General features: G+C 42.6%; 1 protein-coding gene across 4 annotated transcripts in view; it reads left to right on the forward strand.

The window, feature by feature from the left end:
• Ltbp1 (latent transforming growth factor beta binding protein 1) overlaps window positions 1-21,844 on the forward strand; it is a 397,974-nt gene that overhangs the window by 143,629 nt on the left and 232,501 nt on the right. For all 4 annotated transcript variants that reach the window (XM_052186373.1, XM_052186374.1, XM_052186375.1 and 1 more), the window contains exon 4: window positions 10,456-10,625. In XM_052186373.1, the coding sequence (XP_052042333.1) occupies window positions 10,456-10,625 (170 nt within the window). The remainder of the gene's footprint in view (window positions 1-10,455; window positions 10,626-21,844) is intronic.

Genomic DNA, 21,844 nt, shown 5'->3' on the forward strand with positions numbered 1-21,844 from the left:
ACCTCCTGATCCTCCATTTCATCACCATCCTTCTATAGCTTGAGTTTTCTTGTGAAGGGAAGCTTCCCTTCTTTAACTATTTGACTGATACTTAGTTTTTATAGAGGGAGTCATCATCAGGACTCCTTAAAGAAATAAATGGGCTTGTGTGTCTACAGACAGTTCCAACATGACGTGGTTTGATGTGATTTTTTTTTTCACGTTTAGATGTCTTGAAAGCAGGGCACAGCCAGCAGAAGCTGCACCTTGAAGCTTGATATTCCTCTGACCCTGGGGCACCCAGCATGGGCCTTGCAGCGAGCCCTAGTCCACAGATAGCCTGCGGTGGGAAGGGGAATTGTAACAGTGGATGTTTGACAGTGGGTTGTGTTGCACAGCTAGGATGCCCATCCTTTAGGCAACGTGAATGCACCTTAACTAACGACGGTTTGAGCAGGAGACTGCTGGGCGGTGATCCCATCATAGTGAGCAGGCATCTGTTTCAACACAGACTTGTTATAAGGAAATGGCTAGTGATTCCGGAGGCTGGTGAGTCTATATGTGATGGTAGGTTGGCCTGGGACCTCAGCAGAACTGGAACCTTCAGTCACATGATACACAAGTGGCAGTCCAGACCTAGAGAAAGCCCAATGTCAACTTGTTGAATTCTTTCCTGTCCAGGGAGGTTGTAATTGGTTTATCCTTTCCCTAACCAACCAAGCCTTCATCTGGCTGGGGCAGACCCACAACACATAAGAAGGGTGTTTCTATTCAGAACACACCAATTTCAATGTTACCATTACCCTCAAATCTTGTCTGAGTTGCTGAAGAAGAAAATCCACTCTCACAGAGGGAGACAGAATCTTTCTATTGACCAATTTAAATGTAATAAACTATGGTAATCTTCCAGAATTACTGTTTTTTTTTTTTTCAAGTGAATGGCTAGATGTAAATGTGTTGGAAAAAAGAAACCTAGTGTATTATTCTTATGCTTTAAGATTTTTATATTTGACTAATGGTCTGACTTCCAATGACTCATTAGACCTTTGATCCTCCCGGCCTCCAACAAGGACACTTCTCTTATTATTTTATTTATTTATTTATTTATTTATTTATTTATTTATTTATTTATTTATTGTTATTAGTACAATTATAGATTGCCCTTGGTCCCACTGTTTTTTTGTTTTGTTTGATTTTTTATTGTTTTTGTCTTCGTGCCATTGTTTTCTATTTTATTTATTTATTTATTTATTTATTTATTTATTTATTTATTTAACCTGATTTGGATTTCACTTTCACTCATCATGTGGCAACAGACAGCAGTCAGATGCAATCTCTCTTCTTTCCTATGTAATCAGCGCTATAAATTTATATTTTGATAGTTGATTTTGTAGCATTCCATAATTTTAACATGTATTTTCATTTCCTCTTGGCTAAGAATAATTCCCATTGTGATCCTTTTACTCCCTCTGGTTCATTGGTTGTTGTCTTAATTAGTTATTATTGCTGTGATGAACACCACCGAGAAAAAGCAAATTGAAGAGGAGGGGGTTAGCTCAGTTTATACTTCCATAATGCAGTCTGTCACTGAAGGAAGCCAGGACAGGAACTCAAGCAGGGCAGGAACCTGGAGGCAGGAGCAGATGCAGAGGCCATGCAGGGATGCTGCTGACTGGTTTGCTCAGCCTGCCTTCTAGTAGAACCCAGGGCCACCAGCCCAGGGATGATACCACCCACAATGGACTGGGTTCTCCCCTATCAATCACTAATTAAGAAAATGTGCTACAGATGGATCTTAGGGAGGCATTTTTTTTTTTAGTTGAAGTTTTCTTCTCTCAGATGTGTGTCAAGTTAACGTAAAACTGTCCAGCACAGCTGTACTATACTGTATAATACTTAGTCTCCAATTGTTTGGGTATTTCACACCACCGCTTTTTACTATCCATTTCTGGCTTAATTCCATCATGGCTAGAACAAGACGTTTTGTAAGACTCGAATCTTTTTAAATTTTATCAAAACTTAAGATCTGTCTTAGAATACAGTCTGCCTTGCTAAGATGCTGCATATGCATAGCCTGCCCTGAGTATGGTGCTGTGTATGTAAATGGTGACCTGCTGGAGCTGGTTGCTGCTACTGCTGGAGTCCTCTGCCCTTCTGGGTTCCCTATGTGCTCTGTAAACGTGTGTCTAAAAGCTGCAACCTTTAGACTGTTTTTCTTTGGCCAAGGTCTTTTTTTTTTTTTAAATGGGTTTTCTGACTTGTATTTTGATGTCCTGCCATTCATGGCCCAACAGGCATGGTTGCTATGTTGTCTTGATGAATTAACCCTTTCCCTTATGGGTCAACCTAATTGGTTGTCAGCTCTGAAATCAACCCTCTACTATGAGTGTGGATGCTCTAGCTCTTTCAGTTCTGATGACCTGCCACACCCTTTCCTGGTCACTGTGCTTGTCCCAGTGTTTTGGTGACTCTTTTGCAGGTAGTAAATTACTCTCTTTGCATGGTAGCCTCTGACTTTACACTGGGTTGTTCAGAACTTTTGTGTTTGTCAAGCACTTACAGAAAAGAATGATACAACATGATCTCTATACAAGCTGTTGCTGGTTTCTTTCAAAGAAGCAATCTTTCAAAAATTACATATTTGTTTATCATGAATGTGTATGTGTGTGTGCTTGTGTGTTTGCATGTGCCATGGGGTATGTGCAGAGAGGTCAGAAGACATCTTGCAGGAGTTGGTTCTTTCCTTTTCTCTTGTGGGTCCTGGAGTCTTGAACTCAGGTAGTCAAGTCTGGTAGCAAGTGCATTTATCCACAGTGCCATTTCATCTTTTACTACTTGCTTCCTATAGTGTGTTCTCCATAGCACAACATAGCTGTGGCAGCCGCCGCCACCACCACCACCACCATACCACCACCATACCACCACCAGACCCACATGCACACCTTTGTTTCTAGCACTTAGGAGGCAGGGGTAGGCTTTTGTTTTCTAATTTGTCTCTTTCATCTCACCTGAAGTCTCCCGGAAGGATTTTGGCTGGGTCATTCCTATCTTTATGTTGTTGGTGTGGTCATCAGCCTCCTGCTTTCTCTGATTCTTTGGTTCATGTTACCTTCACTGTGTTTTTTATATTTTGTTTTCCTGGAATACTTCAGTTCTGGTGTGTTCTGGTACAGTCAGTGTATTTCATACTGCCCTTTATTGTCTTCAGCAACAGCCTCTGGTTTCTTACCTGTTTGGTCCAGTAAGTGATTCTATATGAATGAGGTCACAGGCCATGGGTCCTTTCTCACGTTCCATGTGTTCATGGGTCAAGTCAAGGTGGCATCTCCTCAGTGGTTTGCGTTGCCACTGTCACTTCTGTTGAGTACTCCCTGGGAAAGCTCACCCCTTAAGCCATTGCTGACGCTTTCTCTTTGTTCTAGTGTCTGTCTTTTCTCCTGGAGTAGCAATTGCCCACACTTGCTGGATGCCTTGGATTCTGTAGTCAGACACTGACCTGAGGGGTTCTGAACTGACTTCTCGAGCCTTTGTCCTCCATCACTTATCCCACATCAGCCCTTTCTCCCAGCTGCTTTCAAACGCCAGAATGCTCTCCATAGGTGAAAGGGCCAGATAGGATCAGACGGACCTTCCGTGGGAGACATTTTATGGCTGGCTGGGGGTTCCCTTGTGTGAGGCCCAGACTCCTCGTCTGAAGTGGAAAGTGCTCCATCTTTTGCCAGATCCTCCCACCCTCTCACAGGTCAAATAATGGCTTTAGTTAGAAATATGGAAAAGTTTAGTTAATCCCTGCACCAGAAATTGCCACTAGGAAGGCAGCAGTGTAAACAGTGTGTGACTAATCCTTTCTTCTGAAGAGAGCAGTTCTGTGCAATTGTTTGCCCCATGTTTACAAAGACACAGAGGTTTCCATAGATGCAGATCTCTGAGCAGCCTGCCCTCCCCCGCCCCCACTGTCTCCTTCCCCTTTCTGCTCCTTTTCTTTCCTACTGGCATTCCCTCCATTCCTCTGACCCCCTTCTGGTACTGCTGCCATACTGTCTGTGTGGCCAGTGGCCTGCCACAAACCCAACGGCCTTTGCTAATTCTGTATATCCTGCTTCTTTGCAGTGATTTGTGAATAATCCTTTCTCCATTCCTTCTTGAAACCCTCTCCTGCTCAACATTTCTAGACCTGTACTGTTTGGTTTTTAATCTCTTCTGATCCTCTATCTGTTCTCTTTATGCCTCTCTCTCTCTCTCTCTCTCTTCTTCTTCTTCTTCTTCTTCTTCTTCTTCTTCTTCTTCTTCTCCTTCTCCTTCTCCTTCTCCTTCTCCTTCTCCTTCTCCTTCTCCATCTCCTTCTCCTTCTCCTTCTCCTTCTCCTTCTCCTTCTCCTTCTCCTTCTCCTTCTCCTTCTCCTTCTCCTTCTCCTTCTCCTTCTCCTTCTCCTTCTCCTTCTCCTTCTCCTTCTCCTTCTCCTTCTCCTTCTCCTTCTCCTTCTCCTTCTCCTTCTCCTTCTCCTTCTCCTTCTCCTTCTCCTTCTCCTTCTCCTTCTCCTTCTCCTTCTCCTTCTCCTTCTCCTTCTCCTTCTCCTTCTCCTTCTCCTTCTCCTTCTCCTTCTCCTTCTCCTTCTTCTTCTTCTTCTTCTTCTTCTTCTTCTTCTTCTTCTTCTTCTTCTTCTTTTCTTTTCTTTTCCTCTTCCTGTCCCTGTTCCTCCTCCTCCTCTTCCTCCTCCTCCTCTTCTTCTTCTTCATCATTTAGAGGAGTGTTGTTTTATTCTGAGTTCCATAAACAATGATTGTCAAGTTCACTACAAAACTAAGATTGGAGATGTGGCTCAGTTGGTAGAGTGTTTGAATAGCATGCATGAGGTTAAATACCCTGGGTTAGAATCCCAGCACTGCCGAAGCTGAGTATTTTTCAAGCATACTTGTAAATCCAGCAAGTGTAGGTTAGAAGAACCTGAAACTAGAAGGGTCATGGACCCTGCGGGAGGAGCTGTTTTCTTAAATATGAGTCTTGTACTCTTTCAGATGACAGGAAGATGTCTGCCATCCTTAACTGTATGCCAGAGGGCAGAGAAGTTAGGCTGCCAACCAAGTGCGATTTGCCCTCCTCAAAACTGTTTGTGTCTGGGACTCATGTAGCTAAGGTTGGCCTTGAACTCATTATACAGCAGAGGATGACCCTGAACTTGTACTCTTTGTGTTTCCACTTCCCACCTGCGGGACTAGATTGGAATGTGCTACCATAGTCAATGCCTGTGCTGCTAGAATACAGGTCTAAGTCGAGAAATCCGAGCACTGAAGGGAGGAAGTTGAAACAAAGCCCCCTCCCTCAACCAAGAAGCTCTTTGCAACGGATGCAAATGGGAAAGGGAAAATTCAGTTTTCTCCAATGGAGTGTCACTGGATGTCAACCACATGCCCAAGAAAGGTTTTCTACCCAGGAGTAACTGGACAACACAAAGCAGACTCCATGTTTTTCTTTTTCTACATTGTTTTGTCTTTTGGTTGTTCTGACTTTGATTTTTGATTTTTGTCTGAGAGAGAGAGAGAGAGAGAGAGAGAGAGAGAGAGATTGAGAGGATGACATTGGGTAGGTAGGCAGGTAGGGAGGATCTGGGAAGGAAAAGAATGTGATCAAAATGTATTGCATGAGAACATATTTTCAATTAAAAAAAGAGAGAAAAGAAACCAAATCTTAATTGTGAAAAAAATTTGTGTCTACAAAATAAGTTGCAAAACTTTCTACTTAATGACAAGACATTTTAAAAAAGGGTGTTGGTTGTATATAACCTGTATGAACTCTCAGCAGAGACAAATGGATCTCTGTGAGTTTCAGGCCAGCCTGGTCTACATAGTGAGTTCCAGGACATCCAGAACTATATAAAGTGACCCTATCTCAAACAAACCAACAAAAGGTTAATTTTTAATATAAATTCCCATTCTCATGGGATATCTACACAATTAAATATGGCTATCTTCCAAGACTGTTTGACTCCATGCCTTTTAATCAAATAATAAAAAAAAAATCTTTTCATATTTATTGTAGTATACGTTTGCAAAAGGCATGCCACAGCATAGGTGTGGAGGTCAAAGAACAACTTGCAGAAGTTTGTTTCTCTCTCTTCACCTGAGAATTAAGTTTAGCTCAGCACCTTTCTTACCTCATCCTCTCTCTGGTTTATTTTTAATTTTTTCCTTTTTTTTTTAAAAATAGTTTTGCTCTTTGAGTGTTCTTACTCCTTACAACATCACTTGGAGGCTTTCCCCAACTGCCCCTGGACATCTACTGCATGTTTCTGTCTGTGAGACTATGGTGACCTTCTTCTCCACATACCATCCCCTCCTCCTAGCACCTTTAGTTCAGCATACCTCTTTGCTCCTAGTTTTCCCTTTAGCCTTGAACTAGGAACATTCTTCCAGGTAGCATCAAGCTTTCAGAGACCTCTTTTGTTTGGTACCTGCCTTGTGCTAGTAGTTACCTTCATGTGGCCCCTTCTCTATGTGTTTGCTGTGAATGTTGCCTAAGAATGTCAAAATGAGGGAAGATTTTGTTCACCTCACCCTTGTCCTGCCTTCTTCCCAAAGCTGCCATTTTGTATGTATTGGTTTCCTTTGTCTGTGGATGCAAACAGCATACTTCAGCCTTGATTTCTTGTTCTTCTATTCGTGTCTACTGTCAAAGTCATGCACATTGATGTTCTCTCATGGCCCTCGATTAGGAAAGATAGGCACCTCTGATTTCATTCTTCCTCTTTTCACTATTTTTCAGCTTCCAACAGTCAACTCTGGACCTTTTGTATCACCCAAATTGATGGTGCAACATTGGAGCATCTAATGTTTTTGTACTCTTTTGCAATTGCATATTTGTAATACTTGTCTGTGGGCGATCACTCTTCACTGAGCCCTGTGCAGTGTTTACTTTCTCCCTTCTCTCTGTGCCTCTTGAAGGTCAATGCTCCTGATACCAATTTGGATGGCTTCTTTCCTCTTCTCAGTCATATTTTCTTCCTCTGTGCCTGAAGACCAACAGGGATCCCTGATCAATGTCCTTATGCCTCAGATCATGTTCCATGAACTGTCACCAATGAAATAGCCCAGGACTGCTTAGAAAATACATTGGAAAGGGGAAAAAAGTCAGGATATTCTTCACAGTGATGACAGCTCTTGTTTGTGTCATTTGTTTTTCTTGTATTTTGTGGATGTTGAGGTGAAAGAAGAAAACCTTTTTTTCTTTTCTTTTCTTTTTCTTTGTGTGTGTGTGTGTAAGATATAGTTTCCCCTACCTTGTAACAATCAGTATTCTCACTGTATCTTGACTATCTTACAAATATGTTTTAATGTATCTTAATGTTTATTAGTGGATAATAAAAATATGATAGCTGGATGGGACAGGTGTTAATGACTGGAATGGAAGCTGGAACAGAGGCCCCTGAGGGCTCCAGCAATGCTAGTTCTTTTGGTTGGGGCAGGATGTACAAGATTAAGGCATTATCTTGTAGAATAGATAGAACAGGGAAATCTTCTAGTGGATGGATACTGGGGCCTGGGACTTTCAGAATTTTAAATATGTGAAGCTACCAGTGTGTCTGTGTTTTGGAATTTATAATTCCCCCTTACCTGTGAGGGAGAAAGGATGAAAGGAGAATCCCTATGATTTTGATTCTTTTAAATTTTCTCTTCAAAAATGTGTACCTCTTTTCTTGAAAATTGCATTTACAATGATGTGACTAAACCTGGTGTTCCTTCCTCAAGACTAAGCTTCCCATGATCCTGGAAAGTGGGGAAGAGTAAATTTAAATAACTAAAAACCAACTAAAGATTTTCTTTTTTTCTGAGGCGGTTGGGTGAAAGCAAAGGAAAGGCGGAAATATGACAGAGGATGTGTATTAGTAAGGCCAAGAGGGGGCTGTGGTGGAACTGCCGTTGGGGCTTCTGGAGGGAAAGCTGGACACTGATCCCGAGAGAGAGGAAGAGTGGCCTTTCTCTCTCAGTAGTGTCTGTGGACTGAGTGATGCCATTGTTTTCCCTGCTTGTTCCACACAGTATCTGCTAATTTTCTCATTATTTTCTTGATGGGGCTGTGATGAGTTCATGTGACAATTACTGGCTACAAGGCCTGTGTATTATAAGCAATTAGAGGCAGACAGGGTAGAGCAACAGGACAACTGGTATACCTACCTACAGATTTGAAGTGTGCTGTGACTGGGCACACTAACACCACAGTGAGACTGATGTCTGGATTTTCATAAGTTAGGGATGGCTGAGAGTTGTTCTTAAGTTCTAGTGTATTCTGTTCTCTTTCTTTTGATTCTCACCTGCTGCATACCTCTTGCCATGATTGCTTTTTCGGTTTAGAGGAAAGTACTGTTTACCTGGAAGACTTATCTTTCTGGAGATGGCCAGGGAAGGAGTAGAATAGTGGCCATCTAGGTTTCCTGGAAGGCTGGGTCCATTTGTCCTAAACAAGAACTAGTTCTGTGTTTTTTGTGCAGGGTGATAGACTGACTTAGAGAGAAAGAGTCATTTCCAAGATTGGGAAGTGACTGATAGAATAGACTTGTGACCACCCTATTTGTCCAGCTGTTTCACTCCCCCCCCCCCCCAAGCATATACTTCAAGTTCAAAACAACACATATATCATCAGAACAGAAGGGTTTACAATGTTATTTCTTAGACTTTTAGTAATACAGTCATTAGTTTGGTGTCAAAGGAAGTGCCCCATGTGGTACCACACCTGGGAAGATCCAGACCCAAGATGGGAGTTTTAGGCATTTTGAGACAACAGGGTTTATAGCAATTCATGCCAAGGTACCAGAACCTTCAATTCAGCCACTTCTGGTCCATAATCGCTCTAGAATGTTTTGTTTCACTTCATGACTCCTTCTTTAGCCTCAAGAATAAATTTGAGTAAATTTATTTGAGATTCTTTGACTATATTTGATGAAGGCATCTAATGGTGGTTCTCTGTGACATGATGACTTTTCTTTTGTATTATATATTATTTCTTTTACTATTTATATAGTCCCTTTCGGGGCCTATCTTTTGAGTCAGAACCTAGTGGCAAGCAGGTACCATTTCAAAGGCTATTTGGTGTTAGCGGTGGTATGCAGTAGTCTAATAATTTCACTTGTAATTTTGCATGTTGTAAAATGAGTGTGGGCACTGGAGAGATGGTTCATTCAGCAATCTACTTTCCATGTAAGTAAAAGGCCTGGAATTTTTTTCTCAGTAGCTATGTAAAGAGCCAAATGTGTCAGCACAGGCCGGGAATCACAGCACCTGGAAGGTAGAGACAGAAGGATCCTAGAGCCATTAAATAGTTAGCCTCATTGAATTGCTGAGTTCCCTGCGTTCATTTAGGTGGAAATAGATGCAAGAAGGTATTGGCTGTCTATCTCTGGCATATATGTGCACACACACATATGGACACACACACACATATATACTGTACACTACAGAAATATACACACAGACACATACACACACTGTACACTACATAAATAAGTAAAATGAGTCCATGTTATCTTTTTTTCTATTTTTCATTAGTAGTCTTAGCCCAAGATTAATTATTCTTGTAGGAAATGGTAATTTTAAAACACTTGAGTTAATATATATAATTTATATTGTTATATGTATATAATTATAAGATCCAGAATAAATTAAATAGATATTTCCCTGAGGCATTTCTCTCTCTCTCTCTCTCTCTCTCTCTCTCTCTCTCTCTCTCTCTCACACACACACACACACACACACACACACACACACACACACACGGGGGGAGATATTTCAGAAAGAATTATACATGCATGCATGTATATATGTATGTATATTGAATCAGCATCTCACTACATAGCCCAGGCTTCTCTCAAACTTAAGATGCCCTTGCTTCTGCATCCCAAATGTTGGCATTAAAGCATGGACACTATGACCAACTTAATTTATTCTTATTTTCCTTCTGCTTTAATGAGTTCAGATTTTTTTCTTTTGGCCTTGTATGGTAGAGATCCTCTGATATAGAAAGTGAAATTGAGGCTCCAAAATTCAGATGAGCTACCCGCTAAAATTAGGTGGTTTGTAAAGTCCTGCTGTGCCACATGGCCTGTCAGTGCTTATAACTGATTCCTTGCTTTGTTCTGAGTATCTGTTTGTATGTGCACCTAGTCATGTCTGGGTCTTTGCCTTTTTCTGAGAAATGGATGCCTCATGTTTTGCATGAAGCCTGAGGTAGCTGTGCTCTGAAGTTTTTGATAAAACCCACTTACCATAACCCATTTCTCACTACATTTTGACTAACAGATGAGTCCCTTCCATGCTGGATGGTTCTACCTGTAAACCAGTGGTTCCTTCCTTGTGTGCCACAAATGTGAGACAAAAGAGCCGTGTGTGGTACTGGTGCTCCTTCTGAAGTTTAATTGCTTGTTCTCTTCTTATGTTGACATTTAAAACCCCATGTTTATTTTCTTATCCTCTCTTTGTTTCTTCCCAGAGTGGCACCTTTGTCTTCCCAGAATGTGATGATTCGGCATGGCCAGACCCAGGAGTACGTGCTCAAGCCCAAGTACTTCCCAGCCCCGAAGGTGGTCTCTGGGGAGCAGTCTACAGAAGGCTCTTTCTCTTTAAGATATGGGCAGGAGCAGGGCACAGCACCCTTTCAGGGTGAGTACCTTTTCAGACAGCCATTTTCCTGTGTTACAGACTCACAGTTTGGAAACATTTTCTTTGGTTTAGATGGCTGTAATGTGTCACAGTAGATAAAATTCAAGAGTCATTAAAACACCTTCTTTGGTTCCTAAAACAACCAGACAGCAGATTTTTAGCATGGTTTCCTTATTCAGAGGAAAGACATTTTTCCGGGACTTTGGAAATAAATCTGGAGTGACTTGCCTGAGATTCTGTTTCTGCAGGATTTCTTCTTCTGGGAGACGTGTTCCCTCTAATTTTAGGTACAGCTGCATGTCTGACATGTTTGTATTGATAAAATGTTTTCTTTAGTTAAGCTGCCAAGATCCATTCCTGTGAACAGCCTGGTTTGTCCTGCATTACGCTCAGAGCTTCGCCTGTGGTAGCTATTTTTATGCTGAAAGGTCTACCTAGTTTTCAGTCTACCTAGCAGATGGCAAGAAAGACTTGACTGAATTTGTAAAGGACTATTGTATCTGGGGCCAGCTTGGTTGGTATCTCCCTGTGTGAGAAGCTCAAGGACACAAGGCCTGGCCGGACGGGTAGGGAATGTGATGATTTGTGGTTTAGGTATTACAGAGTGTCTGCTGGCAGAAGCCTCAGCGAATGCGCTGCTGGATGGAGGCACAGACCATTCACAGGCGAGAACTAGGCTCACCCTCTCCTTTTAGCAGCTTCCTGCTTCAGTTCATGTTGACTGATCGCCTTCAGCAGAACTGATCAAGGAGTGTGCCAGGTGCGAGGTGGAAAAGGACTCTCTGTTACTAGCAGGAATCCTGCAAATAGCCCAGAGAGAGTTTTGCTACCGTTCGACACTTAAGAAGTTGGAATCTGCTGCAGATTTGATGCTTACTGCTGGCCCCCACCTCCCTCTTCCTGTTAAGATCCTCTGGTGACCGAAGCTTGCTTTTTTTACAATAGAAAATCCCGTGGCAGATTTGTTTGCCTACGTTTTGATACAGTTCTCTTCTGTGACTGGTGGCCCATCCCAGAGAGAGAGTTTGGTGTGGCTTTACTGGGGTGATAATGAAAGCAAAGCAAGACCTTAGGGAATGGTGTAGAGACCACTTGGATCATCCCCTTGTCAGACAAGACAGTCCCTTGTCAGTTGCAAAAGAACAGTTTTAGTCACCATGCTCGTAATGCTCTTTGCGGTCTTCAGGGAGTGGATATTCCTTCTATGCGAATATCTCCTTAAGTATGCAGTGTTGTCTTCATCCTGATTTTAAAAATGAACAAAAGGAGGGGCTTACTCTTCTTAGTTCATGTAGATAAACACTTTTTGAAAGCTCTCTAAGGTTTGGAAGCAGTAAGGAGGGGATTTTTGAAACTTTATGTTCATATTGATAGAGGAAGAAAATTCTGAGATTGATGGAAAAAGTCAAGAAAAGATGGTTTGATGGTCACCTGGAGGAAGATCTCTCTCTCTCTCTCTCTCTCTCTCTCTCTCTCTCTCTCTCTCTCTTTCTTTCACACACACACACACACACACACACACACACACACACACACAAACAATCTACATATTGTCTCTATAAGGATTTAACTAAACCCTTGATTTAGCTGTCTTCTGGAAAATGAAATGAAGTTGTTTTTTTTTTAAGTCCCTTGTCTCTTGTATGCATTTTCAGTGTTGCTGGGAGTTAGTGAAGGCTTGTAGACTACCACATGACCTTCGTGATGGTATGCTCATCTGGATCCCTGAAAAAAGATGGAACTGGATCAAAAAAAGGCTTAGGAAGGACTGAAACATTAGTCATATCTGAAAGGGAGGAAGGGAAATGTGGCTATTTTTACTGTTGCTAACACTATATTGGGATCTGGAGGTCGAGTTGGAAAGCCCTGAAAACAAGTTATTTTACAGGGCTGTGAAGGATACTGAAATAGGAACATGAGGGAAAGGTTAGAAGGACGTCTGACGTGGGGAGAGGGGCAGAGGTGGGAGGGAGCTGAAAGTTCTGCTTCCTCCCAACCCCATTCTTTGTCAGGTCGGAGGAGAGTGGGAACCCAGTGTGGGCTGAATGGAGGGGGCTAGCAGTGGATAGCCCAGGACAGTAGAATCCTTCGGTACCATCATTCTCCATTTCCTAGAAGAGATCAAATCCAAACAGATCAACTCCATAGTGTGCTAAGGGCTAGGCAGTGAAAGAGAAGCAGATAATTCTGACTTCAGAAGGGCAGAGGAGATCAGGCCACTAGTACATGCTTTGTCTTGGAATGAAATTGCAGTCTTGGTGTATGCCTCCCCAAGCATGTTGCCATGCCTTTGGGGCAAGAAGCTACTAGGACTAGTGGAGACATTTAGGTTCATAACATAGCTTGTGTTGTTTTCTCCATTGGAAAGAGGGGTTGAGGTTGGTGGGCAATTGAGTTCGTGAAACATAAAAGCAGAAAGGAGATGGCTAGGGATTGAAGGACACAGGGAAGGGAAGGTCTGGGGAGGAGAGTCAATTGCTTGTGAAAATATAAGGAAACCAAATATATTATATGTTAATTAAAATAGATACACACACATACATAAATACATAGATACATAGATTAGCAGATTCACAGATACATAGATAGGTAGACTGCTAGATATACACATACACAAACACCCATCCATACACGCACACACACACACACACACACACACACACACACACACACACACCAAGATACATGGGTATGGCTGAAAAATGAAGTGTGGTACTATAATTTGTTAGTTAGTTGGGTCAAGACTGGTATCTTACAAATAGCAATAATGGAGCATCCTGTTTTCTGTAGCTTAGTAAGTTCATAGAAAGAAGAGATAGCAGTTCTATGGGTCCCAGAGAACAAATACTTGCTAAAAAAAATGCACTGGTCAGAATATGCAGATAAGAAAGATGTGGCAGTGACATGTGGAGTGGACGCAATATGGCTGACCATGTGGCTGGGCCAAGTATAGCTCTCGTCAGATGAAAGTCTGGCCGGGAAGCAAGCCATCGAACTGCTGGTGAGGTGATCTCTCTGGGGAAGAAACAGCGTTCTGCTAGAGTTTCCCAGAATTTCAGTAGCATAGCTTACCACCCTTGTCCACTGTGTGCGCATAACTTCTCATATTTTCATTTGGTATGCTTGTCAGCCTTCCCAGTCACTAGGCAATGGAAGGCCCTACGTTGGGTGTTCTGTGGTAACTGATTCTAGAGAGAAGTTGGATCTCCACCATATTCATCAGCCTTGAATTTAATTTGCCTGAGTGTCAGCTAAAGTATAGGTTGACAAACTTTTGCTTAAGCTCAGTAAATATTTTAGGTTTAGTCACCAAGAAGAAAACTGAAAACCGAGGTTGTAATACAAATATTTTGGTACCTATTTAAAATGAGATCTTTAAAAAAAATGTCACAGAATGTAGAATGCCAGCATTCTAATTGTTGACTATCAGCCAACCCAGGTCTAGAGACTCTGTGTGTGTGTGTGTGTGTGTGTTGTGGTTTTGTAAGAATGTTGTGGTTTTTGTATATATATTTGTATGTGTGTGAGGGTTCACTCACTCATGTTTATACATGTTGTGGTCAGAGAGTGACATTGGGTATTCTTCTCAATGATCGTCTATCATATGTTTTGAAATAGGGTCTGTCTCTCTAAGCCTTGAGCTCACCGATTCAGCCTGGCTGTCTGGTCATCGAGCCTCTAGGATCTGTCTCTCTCCATCTCTCAGTGCTGGGGTTGCAGCTGGCCTCACTATGCTCACGTTTTCCATAGATGATGGCAAGTCCCACTCAGGTCGTTGTGCCTGTAACTGCCGCTCATTGCCAATGCCCTCACCAGCCTGCTCTCCACACCATGGTGGCTCTCAGCCATCTCTATCAAGTTTGGAGACAGCAGAAAATCAGAAGCACTAGAGAAACTCTATAAAATTACTTTAGTTTCTTTCAATGTTAAGAATGTCAGGCTGAGGGACAACTGGCAAAATAGTGAATGTTAGCCCTGGGTCTTTGCAGAAAACCTTCTGGTATTGTTGAAAACAATGGATCATAGTCACAGCACTGATATGTATATTAAGATACTACCTGGATTTCTTAAAAAAAGCTAAGGGAGTGAGTATGTATCTCGCAGTTTTATCTCCTAGTAGAATTTAAGATACACATTCTCACAGAGATTTGTATCGAAGTACTCATCTTTAATGAGAGACAATGTTCATCAGATGGTGATTGCCTAAACAAGTGAGGTATTTCCATAAAATCGAATTTGAGCCATTATAAAGAAATAGGGGTACAGATAATGATAGAACTCTATACAGACTGAATGAATGAATTCAGACACAGAAGAATCCCGACCATGTACTATATCATTCCATGTATATGAAATATATATATACTATACAAATCCATAAAGACAAAGTACATTAGTGGTTATCAGGGGCTAGGGAGAGTGTCTGCTTAAAGGTCAGGGGGTTATTTTTGAGTGAGGGAAAGTGATCTGGAGTCATTAGGTCATGGTGTGCACAGTCTTGTAATTATGCTGAAAGGCAGAGAGTTCTACAAGTAAAAAGGGCAAGCTCTGTGGTGTGTGAATTGTGTCTCATTAAAATAAAATATTATTTACAAGGACAATTGCCAAGTAGGTGGTTCCAAAAACCTTACCAGCTCCAAGGAGCAGATAGAACTCCACTGGTCTGGAGTCTTTGGGAAGGTGAGAATGACGGATGGTCTTTATCCAGCGCCTGTCTTGGTGATGTGTTAAAGAGAATGCAGGATGCAAACCAGTCTCCCCTATACTTGGTTTAGTAGTATTGTTTTAAGGCTTTATTTATTTATTTTATGAATATGAGAGCTTGATTTGCAGGTACAGCTGCATGCTGGAAGAAGGCATCAGATCACATTATAGATGGTTGTGAGCCCCTAATTTGTGTGCTGGAAATTGAAGTCAGGGCTTCTGGAAAGGCAGTCAGTGCTCTTAACTGCTGAGCCATCTCTGTAGGTCCTTGGTTCAGTAGTATTTTTAACTTGGAGAGAAAACTTGAAATAATAGAACATACATGCACGCCCGCGCGCGCGCACACACACACACACACACACACACACACACACACACACACACACCAGCCAAAGATTGATGTCAAAATGTCAAATGTTCTTTTGTATTACTCTACACCTTAGTTTTTAAGACTGAGGCTTGCTAACTTGCCTAGGTTGGCTGCCTGCTGCAATTCAGGGTTCCTCCTGTCTCTGCCCCCCATCCCCTGACCCAGTGTCATGGCTACAGACCTGTACTGCCATTCCTGGCTTCTACATTGGCCCAGAGGACCTGAACTCAGGTCTTTTTGCTTGTGAGTCAAGCACTTTGCTGACTGAGCCATCTCCCTAGTCCTGACATTGGACTAGGTTCTCATTGCTAATTCCAGTTGTTTTCCCACGGTCAGGGGCTCAGCTTTTTAAGTGGGCTGCTTGTATTTCAATATCAGCTTCTAAAAGTTTATTTTGTTATATTCAGGGAAGCAGACGTCTTAAATTCCAGAAGAGGCATATGTCATGTTTTATAGATTAACTTCCCAAAGGTCTATAAACACAGATAACTCAGACTCTTAAGAGGACTGAGGATTTATATTCTGATGCACTGAGGAGAGTGGGAAGGAAGGAAAGGCAGGCGTACCACAAACACACAGTACTGCTAACCTGGAAAAAAGGCCCACTTTAAAAATGTTAAATACAATGCTTTTTACTTAAACAAGCAGTCTCAGAGGCGACACCAGTCGTCCATCAAGCTACTTTTGGCAGAAACTGGCACCTCAGGAGTTGTCTTTCCCTGGAGTCTGTGATCTGTGTTGACCTTCCCTAGTAAATCTTTGTTTAGCCCCCACCCAACAGCCAGAGGTGGACTCCCTGAAATTCTCTCTTTCCCTCATAGGTAGACTAGCTTCCTGGGCCTCCTGAGCCTTGCTGGCAGAGAAAGCATAGTATGTTCTCACAGCATATATGTTCTCACAGCATGTATGTTCTCACAGTATGTATGTTCTCACAACATATATGTTCTTATAGCATGTATGTTCACATGGCACGAACATTCTCACACCATATGTTCTCACAGCATATGTTCTTATAGCATGCATGTTCTCACAGCATGCATGTTCTCACAACATGCATGTTCTCACAGCATGTGTCTACTTACAGCATGTTCTCATAGCATGTATATTCTCCCAGCATGTATGTTCTTACAGCATGCATGTTCTCACAGCATGCATGTTCTCACAGCATGTATATTCTCACAACATGCATGTTCTCACAGCATGTGTCTACTTACAGCATGTTCTCATAGCATGTATATTCTCCCAGCATTTATGTTCTTACAGCATGCATGTTCTCATAGTATATATGTTCTCACAGCATGTGTGTTCTCACAACATGTATGTTCTTATAGCATATATGTTCTTACAGCATGTTCTTATAGCATTTATGTTCTCACATGTGTGTTCTCACAGCATGTATGTTCTTATAGCATGTATGTTCTTACAGCATGTTCTCATAGCATGTATGTTCTCACAGCATGTGTGTTCTCACAGCATGTATGTTCTTATAGCATGTATGTTCTCACAGCATTTTTTTCTTAGCTCTTACATTTTCCCTGTGGTGTGACCACACTGTGTAGCCCAGGACTTGAGACTTGGACTTTTTGGGCATGTGAGACATCTTCTTTACACTTTGGGTGGCATGGTGGTTGAATGAGTGTCTGGCTATATCAGGCTTGTGTTCAGACATGTCTGGAAATGTGACAGAATATGAAAGCATGTCAGGGTGTGCTGACAAGTAGTGATGGCTTCTCCTCTAGAGAAGACAAGTCCATGTATCTGGAGTGAAGACTTCCAATGGTTGTAGATTGATTGGTATAACAAAGAGGCAACCAGGGATGTCTGAGTCTTCTTGGCTGTTGAGTTTGGGAAGGGAAAGAACACATAAGTTCTTTTATAGACCTACACATAAGAGAGAGAGAGAGAGAGAGAGAGAGAGAGAGAGAGAGAGAGAGAGAGAGAGAGAGAGAGAGAGAAGGAGATGGAGACAAGAGAGAAAATGTTTTTACAGACACTTAGAGGAGACAGCCCAAATCTGACCATTGGGAGAGAGGCAGCATTTAGCACAGATTAGTCTGCTGATGCCAGGCAAGGTGGGCGAGGACATTGAGTGGAGGCCCTAATGCCTATGACTAGTCACAGAGTGCTCAAGAGGTGGGTGTGTCCATGGTATAGCTCAGAGAGTCAGTGATGAGATAGAAGGCACCTTCCAGTACGGAAGCATCCACCTTGGCCTGACTGTCCTCTCCACGGGAGGGAAGAAGCTCCGGAGGTACCCAGGCGGTAGACACTGGGATAGCTGATTTAGATGGGAAGAATTGTAGTCTGATTCTTGTATACGTGGCAGGTTGCAGAGTAGAGCCTGTCAGCGTGCTGGAATGTTGGTAAGGAGGAGGTTGCCCCTGAGAAACATTGTGCCCTTAATTCAGAAGAGACAGAGAAAGAAAAGCAGCAGTAGGGGAGACCTAGCGCCCTGGAAATTACGCTGCACAGAGATGAACAGCTACTGACAGATGGGACAAGGGTCTTTTAGGACATATTTCCAGATGAACCAAGTGTGAACATGGATGGGGGAATGCAGCGGAAATCTTCCCTAAATGGAGACCGTCATCAGTGAATGTGGAAGTAGGTATGTCTTTGTGTTTGACTCCAACTGATTCACTGGGCACTACATGGCAATGGAATTTGGGCCAGCCAGCTCTCCAAGAAGCTGATGAAAATCCTCTACCCACAGCAGCCACAGATGAATAAGCACTCAGGACTGAAATATGACAACAGACTGCTTTAAAGAAGGAATAATGGGGAGATCTTCGTACTTTTACCTTGCAAAATCAGGTTCCCAAAGCTGCTTGCCCACCTGTACACAATACTGCAACCCCCTACCCCTGTAATGCCACGCAGGTGCCAGGGCAAAAGGTGGGTACAGAAAAATCACCGTCCCCTCCATGATGCCTCGCAGAGCTTTGTTTTAATGGCATAGACAGTGAAGCGTGTTTATGTGTATAGACTGACGCATGTGTAAGTGAAGAAGGTTTGGTCAAATCAATCTCAGAAATCTAGGTTTGAGAGAGGATGGGGCGTTACTTTGTATTTGGTTGTGCCATCTTACACTTGATGGTGAGGCAGAGGGAGTGTCAGACTTCTGCAAAAGGGGGTTGATCGCATCTCTGTTCAGGAAGGTCTGTGAACAGGAATGTTCTCTGTCTCCCAATCAGCTACACGCAGTTAAAGATAGCCGGGAAAGGGTAGGCATGGATGGATTGTCAACATTTCCAAGAAGCTTATCCAACAGTGCATAAACAGTGATGGAGCAAAGCCTTCCAGAGGGAAGGATTATGTAGTTTAAATTCCTCCACAGACAGTCTCCAGTGCCAGAGACAACTTTTCGTTCCAAAGGCCCAAACTTTCATAATAATGCTCACATTCAAAGCTATTTCTGGATGTTCAGGCTAATTTTAAGGTACTGAAAAAAAAATCAATACTCAGTATGGCTCCAGAATATTCTGGAGTTAAGCTGTGATTTTAAAATATTCTCCTTAGGGGAAAAATAACACAAATGAATTTATAGTTTGCCATGGGGAAATAGAATAGCATCATTTTGGGAAGAGAAAACCTGTATTTAAGAGAAAAGGGGAAGATATGTTGTCTTAGTTTTGTTTTTGTTGCTGTGAAGAAACACCATAACCATGGCAACTCTTACCAAAGAATCCTTATCAACGGGGCTGGCTTACAGTTCAGATGGCTGCTCTGTTATCACAGGGCAGCGTCCAGGCAGACATGGAGATGGAGAAGGAGCTCAAATTTCTACATCTTGATCTGTAGGTAGCAGAAGGGCTCTGTACTTCGCTAGCAAGACGTGAGCATACATGAGGCATCAAAGCCTGCCGCCACGGTGACACACTTCCTTCAGTAAGGCCACACCTATTCCAATCAGCCAAACATGCACCAACCACATGAGTTTATGGCGACCATAACTATTCAAACCGGCACAGATGGTGACTCTTATGGCTTGGGATTTCTTTGCTAGAATCCAAAGACTTTACTTGGCTCTCCTTCTGAAGGGGAAAAGAAGCAGCAGCACCTGATAGAGTTGAAGCCAGTTTTGGTTCAGAACAGATAAGACTCGTGATCCGGCTCAGGAGACACTTCTCATGGGAATCAAGGGGCAAGCTTGTCTTCTCAGGAGTTTTTCCTTGAGGAAGGATCTCTCTAAGGTTGTGGATGACTGCCTGGCTGTAAGGATGTCCCCACTTTCCGATTCGGATAAGCATCTCTCACTGGTGTGTGTGCATGCGTGCGTGCGTGCGTGCGTGTGCGTGTGTGTGTGTGTGTGTGTGTGTGTGTGTTGCACATGTTTTTGGCCATGCACACGTGCATACGGGTACATATGTACATGTGTGTGGAGGTCAGAGATGGATGCTAGGTGCCTTCTTCAGTTGTTCTTCATTTTATGTTTTGAGAGAGTCTCTCACTGAACCTGGAGTTCAACACTTAAGCTAGGTTGCCTGGCCGGTGAGCTCTGGGAACTGCCCGTCTCTACAGTCCTCAGTGCTGGGCTTGCAGAGGCATGCATGCTACTGTGCCTGGCCTTTGGACTGAAGGACTCAGGCTTCCATGCTGCATGCCTTTACTGAGGGACCCATTCCCCCAGCATCTTGCATGGTTTTATATCATGTTCTTTTCACAGGGGGCCGATACATGGGCTTGAATTCAATGCTTTTCCCATGGAGTGGCACCCCTAGCCCTTGGGTTTTTTAACTATGGTTTCTTGTTGTATAGCACAGGCTACCCTCAAACTCAGGATCCTCCTATCTCTGCCTCCTCTGGGCTGAGATTACAGGCCTATCCAACCATGTCCAGCTATATCTATCTCTAAATTATTTTGTATTGGAATTATGATATTCCTGGGATTTGACTTCTATCCTATTTGGTTTTTTTTTTTTTCTAATAGACAATTGCTACCTGGTTGTGTTGAGTTAATTCCTGTGATGGACAAATTATTTATCACAGTGTGTGTGTGTGTGTGTGTGTGAGTGTGTGTGTGTGTGTGTGTGTCTGTGAACACAGAGAGATGGATACATATTAAGCAAATGTGTCTGTATTTTTGAAATACTTTTTAGTTTCTTAGGTTATTTATACAAACACTATCCAGTCATTAAAAACTTCTTGTAGCACTTTACAAGTTTTGTTTTTCAAGTTTTTTTCAGTGTGTGTGTGTGTGTCTGTGTGTGTGTGTTCACACTCATTCATGTGCATATACGCACATGCGTGAGCACACACAGGCACACACATCCATGCGCATTGCATGTGTGACTGCAGGTGTTCATGTGTCACTGTGCATATGTTGGTGCCAGTCCCTGCTTCTGCCTTGGCTGTCTGATGCCAGCTTCTCTGGAAGCTCTGGGGTTGGATGCTTTACCTTTATGCCAGCTTGTATGTGGGTTCTGGGGATTCCAACTCAGGTCCTCATGCTTGCAGGAGGCAAACCCGTTTATCCACTGAGCCACAGCCCTCTCCCTGATTCTATAACGAAACATTCTAAGTAGGATTGCTTTTGTGAAAAACATTGTTATTATGTATAATTTTTCAAAGCCTGTAAAGGGATTTGGAAAGCTTTGTTAGATAGAAAGCAGGCTCTCTGGAGCTGGTGAGAGAATCTTGTCGGGATGTGTGCACTAGCCTCCAGGCATCTTGTGTGGGATTCTGGGCTCTCTCCTAATGAGTCTAGAAACACACCAACCCAACAGCTGGGATGCTGTTTTAACAACCAAGCTAATGGTTACAGGTGCATCCAAGGATTGCGGCAGCGTAATGGGAATCCAGCAGACACCAGAGCGCTTCCTCCCACACGTTGAGATTGCATTCCAAGGAGTAGCCTGCACAGGGAGCCTATTTTACTTTAGAGAATAACCCTCCTCCCAAACAAAATATTTTCATTTTTTCCTTTATTTATCAATTAAAAAATATTATTCCTTGTGGTTCAGTTAGAGAGGAAAAAAAAGGGGGACTGGTCTAAATCCTGGCTTAAATGTTGACTTTCCACCCCCTTAATTCACTAGATCTGTAAGGAAAAAGAACCCCTGAGGTGGGCTTTGGTTTGTTTTGATGGAGAGGAATGGCAGGGAGCTTAGTCTGTGAAGAATGAGTCTCTGACCTACTTCACTCC

The sequence above is a fragment of the Apodemus sylvaticus genome, chromosome 6 (genome assembly GCF_947179515.1).
Source record: "Apodemus sylvaticus chromosome 6, mApoSyl1.1, whole genome shotgun sequence".
Classification (NCBI taxonomy): Eukaryota; Metazoa; Chordata; class Mammalia; order Rodentia; family Muridae; genus Apodemus; species Apodemus sylvaticus.